The sequence below is a fragment of the Buceros rhinoceros genome, unplaced genomic scaffold (genome assembly GCF_000710305.1).
Source record: "Buceros rhinoceros silvestris isolate BGI_N320 unplaced genomic scaffold, ASM71030v1 scaffold25069, whole genome shotgun sequence".
NCBI classification, from domain to species: domain Eukaryota; kingdom Metazoa; phylum Chordata; class Aves; order Bucerotiformes; family Bucerotidae; genus Buceros; species Buceros rhinoceros.
Window position 1 is genome coordinate 21153 of NW_010431278.1, and position 5937 is coordinate 27089.

A 5937-nucleotide genomic window follows, 5' to 3' on the forward strand; every position below is an offset into this window, starting at 1 on the left:
TGTATCTTATATGAGTAAATTAGATAAAGGATCTTAATCAATTGCATCAGGATCTGATTGAAAGTTCCCTGTCTACTTTACCAGTTTGCCACATGTTACATATCAGGAAAAAATGTATTGCATTGAAAAAAAAACCAAACCCAAGCTCTTTCCTTACGACGGATATTCATGGACACTGGGCATTTATCTGTGTGGGAAAAGTGGCCGCAATAGCTATTTCTAAATAAACTATCCGTAATAGCTCCCTGTGTGGATATTCTTGTCTGGAGAAGGCATGGGTCAGACAGTAAGTCGTTGCAGAATAGCTTATTCTGCAATAGCAATTCCAGTTAATTTTCCAGTGTAGAAAAGCCCTTAGCCCACAGCTCCAAACTCCTGTCTGTGCCAGACAATTTTTTTCTTTAGAGGCTCGTATAAATTTGTTCTATTCAACTGTTTAAGGCCCAAATTCAGCACTGAACTCCCTTGGGGATCAATACACAAGATCAGCCAGGGAGAACTTTATATTGTAGAAGTTTGTATTTATGGGCACAGACTCGATAGTTTTATTAACGTTTAATTAACACCTTCTTTTAGCTGTGAGCTGGGCACGTTTTTGGCTGTGGGACATCACTGCGATTCTTCTAGCTCAGTACCTTCTAGAGCCCAGTTCTAAGCCAGCAGACAGAAAGTTGCCTGGAAGAAGATCCATCAGGCCAGACTCAGGACAGTTGGTAGCTGTCATCATCAACAGCAGTTAAACAAGGCAAAACAGAGCAACGCGTCATACCTTTGTCGATGCCCCAACACAGAAGATAGTTTATAGCACTGACGTCCAGCTGACAGGTTCGAGCTGGCTCTGAGTCCAGAGAAAAGAGTGGTCCATCCAGATACAGGAAGACTTTGACTAAAAACTTTTAAATGGACTAAAAATGCTGGGAAGGCAGCACAGAGGAGTCTTCACTGAAGGATCCAGTTAGTCTCACTGGATTCAGAATTACTTTTACAACAACTTGGTAAGAAATGTTTTGGGCTGGATTCATATTTATATTTGAATCGTGGTTTTTCTCCTCCAGTAAAAACCTGAGCAAACCATGATAAGACTTCTATGCTATTTTATTATTTGATACACTTTTCATTGAGCCTTAGGACCCTCAAAAGCAAAGGTTGCCATTTATTGAAAATTACATCACAGTGCCCCTGGCATTTTTGTGGTGTGGACCAATTAACATTAGTAGCTTAATTAAAATCACCAAAAGCATTTTAAAGGATGACATAAAGTTGATTTTAATCTAAGCTTCCAAAAATGAAGTAGAATCTGTTAATCAACTGCCCCACCCTTTTCGTTATTTGCGGGGCCCACAGCACTCTGTGTCAGAACAGACTCCAGCGTCATCCTCCTACTTCCCTTTCCCCAGGCACTGTTAGATAGTTCATTACATAGGTCCGAAGTCCGTCCCAAGTTTTACCTGTTGGCATAAATCTGGGGCCATGGCAGTACTGGGGTAGCATTTATGTGAATGAAAGAATAGATTTTGGCTCAAGCATTTTTAATGTACAGCAGCCGGATTTTGGGTTTAAAGAGAAAAATCACACCTGAGTTTTCCTGCTTTTCAGGACTTTGCCAGCAAAAGGAAAATAGAAAGTAAACAGGACATTTTACGTTCTGAAAGCCGGAAGAAATGGTGCAGCTGTTTCCAAGACTGTTATGTTCAAGCTGTCACATGAACACGGAATAGACAACATTCTTGCTTTCCAGTTGTTTTAGTACAAATATCTTCCATTTGCTTGTTTCAACATATTTTTCCCTTTGACACATTTTTTTAATCAGAATTTTTCCTAGTAACATGTTTATTCAATTCAGAAAGCAGATTTGGATTTTTACAACTACATAGTTGTTTACAAATCGAGTCATTAGACATCGTTACTGCTCCTATGGTATGACCCATAGCTACCTGAGAACTTACCACTGTTGGTAAATGGGTTTGGTCAGATTTTTAGTGAACAGGCAATAAGTATGCATCAAGTTAGAGAAGTTGAAACAGGGACCGGGACTACAGAGAGGATCAGGCTGCAGGACTGTCCTGTCTTAGCGTGAAACCAGTTTAGGAGTAAGAAATTGTGGCTATGGTAGTACTGGACGAGCTCAAACTTCTCAGCACGTAAAAAATTATGTCTCTGAATGTTCAGTCCCATAAGGCTGCCTGTTTGCAGCTTAATTATTATTAATGAACCAGAGTGCATGTGTCATTTATGCTAAATTGGGGAAAAGCATTCTTTTATTTAATTTACTTTGTGTTTCTTTGTCTCAAATACCTGTCTTGCCCTGCTACCCTAAATACATTACTGCCCCTAAAAGCATTGGGAAGTGTTGGGTCTGAAAATCCCTGTGACGGAGTCAGATGGAAGCTACTTCTCCTTTTAAGAAAGGCCTGTTAGTGTTTATTTCTGGCTGAAAGATAAAACACCAAAGAAGGGATGGCAACAAACCTCACTTCCTCTCACGGTGATTTGGCTCACCGCAGTATAAACACTTCACAGCTGTTTCTCATGCCACAGCTCAGTAAACCAAAAACATGTACTAGTTTGGGGGTTTTTACCCACCCATGTCAGTTGGAAGGAGAAACCCCATTTCAAGCTGTGAGCTGTTAGCAGTGAAGGACTTTTCATCTCCTGTTTCTCCGGGCTTTGCTCATTAGAAGATCAGGAACTTTTCGTGTAACTGGCAGCTGGTAGATCCAGCTCCTGTTTCACCCTAACTCATTCACAGTGAAATCTGATGGCTCACAAAATGTCTGTCCTTCCAAGGATTGTCCAGATCACCAGCAAGAAAGCTGGAGAGAGAAGGAAGCTTCCTGGAACACCGAAGGCATACCCCCAAGCAGCTCATAAATGGCTGCTGGGGATTTTGTCCCTGTTGTTACTGTAGTTTTTAAGCCCCCATCTATCTCTTTAACACTCCTGTCTGGCCCAAATACTTCTGCTTGCACTGGATCACTACCTTTTACAGAGGTCTCTTTTTTTTTTTTTGGCTCGAGTCAAAGCCTGGATGCCACGAGCTAGTTGACATTAACTGAAAATAGGCATATGGGGTCCACTGGTGTGCTTACCAGTCTATCAAAAGAATTGACAGACCATTAGGAGAGAAATGCTTACCATGGCAATCATGAAAATTTATCCTAAGAGACTAACTACAGATGAGAAGAGGAAAAATCTTTTTATTAGGTATGGAAGGAAGTAAAGGAAAAAGCCTAGACATGCTTTTGCATATTTTATATGTTATTTATACTACTGATGCAGTTATTTATACATGAGAAATCAGTAACACGCAACTTGAATCTTGGCACTAAGTAAATACTCATTTTTGTACTGTATAGCTCTTTTATTGCATTGTGATAGCAAGTTTTTCATCCAGACAGGTTCTTCTTCCGCAGTTACAGGGACTTTGAACCTGGCATGAGGCAGCTCACAGGGGTTATTTCATAGCACAGCCTCCTCCAAAGGTACCCTGATAAGAACAGATGTTTATAGCAGGAGAAATCTTAACGGAAATTCTTGGTAACAGGGTATCTTTTAAGGCAAACAAACCTGAAGGTGTTCTGTTGCCTATCGCACTTGTTTTATCAAGGGCTGGAGAGATGATAGCACTAACTTTAACAGCTTCAAAGCAGTGGCAATCTTCTCTCTGCCATCTGTGGTGCCCTCTGCTGCACATCCGTGTAGAAGCAAGACAGACACTGAGATGACTGCCTCTGTTATATTGCTTTTCTCACATTTTTCTTTCCACTTTAACATTTAATAATGGTTCCTTATTTGTTTTGCTAATAGTTTTCCTTCTAGTATATATAAAAATACAGTCGCTCTTTGCTTTTTGCTATAGAATGAAATTTTTTTCAAGCAGAGTTTAAAAAGGGAATAAAGGAAGAAAGAGGGCTTTTAGAAATAAACCTGCTCGCTCATTTATCGATTATCGTTCATTCACTGGTCATGGTCTGGATACTGCTTTATGTGGTTACGTATATGTGTGTATATATATTTACGCATCTGTGTGCAATATTAAGGGGGAAGCATGGACATTTTTGTTAGTCTTGCTTGTTTCTCAATCTCCGTTTTATTAACTCAGGTGTAAGCATGGAGTATTTTGGTTGTACTGTTTTATAGTTGCTGTTTGCTGCTCTGAAGATGAGAGAAGTCGTAAAATTAGCTTCTCACAAGTTGGTGTGGATAGTTCTGTTTGCCTTCTGTTGTTACGGTCATGATATGTTTTTGTCAGTTCTATATCAAACAAAATCTGTTGATTTTGATGTGGAATTGTTGGAAAGAGCTACAGAGAGTTTTACTTAAATATTTCTGGAGTAATTTCAAGGTACCTAAGGGCCAGAGACTTAACATGAAAGATCTGAACATTTCAATTTATTCTTTCCCCTTTCTTTTACTTGCCCCTGTTAATTGAAGCACTTTGTGTTCATAGCATCGTAGCCTGAGGTTTTCCTTGAATAACCCAATGCCTGAATTTTTTAATTACCTACCCATGCTGGATTTGGACAGCTTACTCTTACGAGTACCCAAGAAGAAAGGTTCAGGGGTAGCAGCTAATGGAACAGCAGCAGAAACCAGCGCCTCCAACATATTAAACACTACGTCATTTAACTGGCTAACAACAAGTCTAAACATCGCAGTGTTGGAAATGCTGCTGGCAGGGAGCTCGATGGAGCACGGCTCCCACTGCTCCTGACTGCTGTGCGCAAAAGATGGTGTTATCAACAGCGGGCTTTAAAAAACTTTCTCTAGAAAAGCCTTGAGATATTTATCTCCCAAGTCACAGCTCACCCTCCCAGAATGACAACTATCAGGCGTGGTGTCCGGAGTCGAAAATACACTTTGGCTTATCAGAACTGCAAAGGTAAGAGCTGTTTGATTTCCTGTCATTTGCAGTTTTCACCATTTTGCTGCCAGTGAGGGAGCCCTGGTGTCTGCACTCAAAACCCGCTGGAGCAGCCGAGCACGCAGTTCTGCGCCGGGAGCACCCAGGGCTGCCGGGCAGCTGTTCTGGCAACACGAGGAGCTGGCCAGGCTCTGGCGTGCTCTTCCAGCCATTGCAAGGTCTCCCAGAGGTTCTGTGTTTGCTCTCTAAAATCACAATGAGCTTAGACTTCCTATAGTGAAGGACCGGAATTTTTGTAGGAAAATGTGAACACCTCCAGACAACAGGTACAAAAGACACTGAAATGATAATAGCCCGTGGGGCTTCTTTTCAATTGTGCAGCCTGTCTCTGGCTGGCTGTCGTCCATTTTGAAGGGACACCCTCTGGCCAGGGACGCCACGCGTATCATAAAAGTCCTTGTTCAGCCATAGGCTTACAAAACTTAGCACTTTTTTTCTTAAATCTCAGCTTCCTTGACTCTTAGAACCAGGGGTTTGTTGTTGGATCAAGTTTTTAACAATTGAGAAGGATTTGAAGACGTATCCTAAGTCTGTGCTCAGACTTCAGAGTGCTGAAGGCAAATGATACAAGTAGTGTTAAACCTTCAATCTCAAAAGGAGTTGAATTCTGTTTTGGGGAAGGAAGCTGATTTTTCGACACCTGGAGCTGCACTGGAGCTTTTAGCTTTTTCGGCTTTCTTCTGGACACCTCAAACAGTCAGGAAAAGACATTTGATACTGATGGGAAAAACCCTGCTGGTCTTTCAGAAAGGGTGAGAAAAGTGTGGGTGAGCCATGTGGCACCTTTTGATCCGGTCTGGCCAGATGTGTTCCACTGCCCCCAAGATGTGGGTGCTGCAGAGCGTGAGGTTAAGGGTCTGTGCGTGCAGAGCAGCTCCAGAGCCAGCTTTGGGGTCCAGCTCCCAGCAGAGGACGTGGGCAGCCTGCAGAAGGCCCCTGGCAGCTAAGATGGGTGGGGCTACCTCCTGTCCGTTAGCAGGAGCGGGAAATGCCATTGGTCAGTCAGGAAAAGC

General features: G+C 42.1%; 1 protein-coding gene across 1 annotated transcript in view; it reads left to right on the top strand.

Moving 5' to 3' along the window:
- The first annotated feature begins 4818 nt into the window (after nucleotides 1-4818).
- The window catches only part of SPO11 (SPO11 meiotic protein covalently bound to DSB), a 16010-nt gene continuing 14891 nt past the window's right edge, over nucleotides 4819-5937 (top strand). The window contains exons 1-2 of the mRNA XM_010143384.1: nucleotides 4819-4882; nucleotides 4940-5093. Of these exons, the coding sequence (XP_010141686.1) occupies nucleotides 4819-4882; nucleotides 4940-5093 (218 nt within the window). The remainder of the gene's footprint in view (nucleotides 4883-4939; nucleotides 5094-5937) is intronic.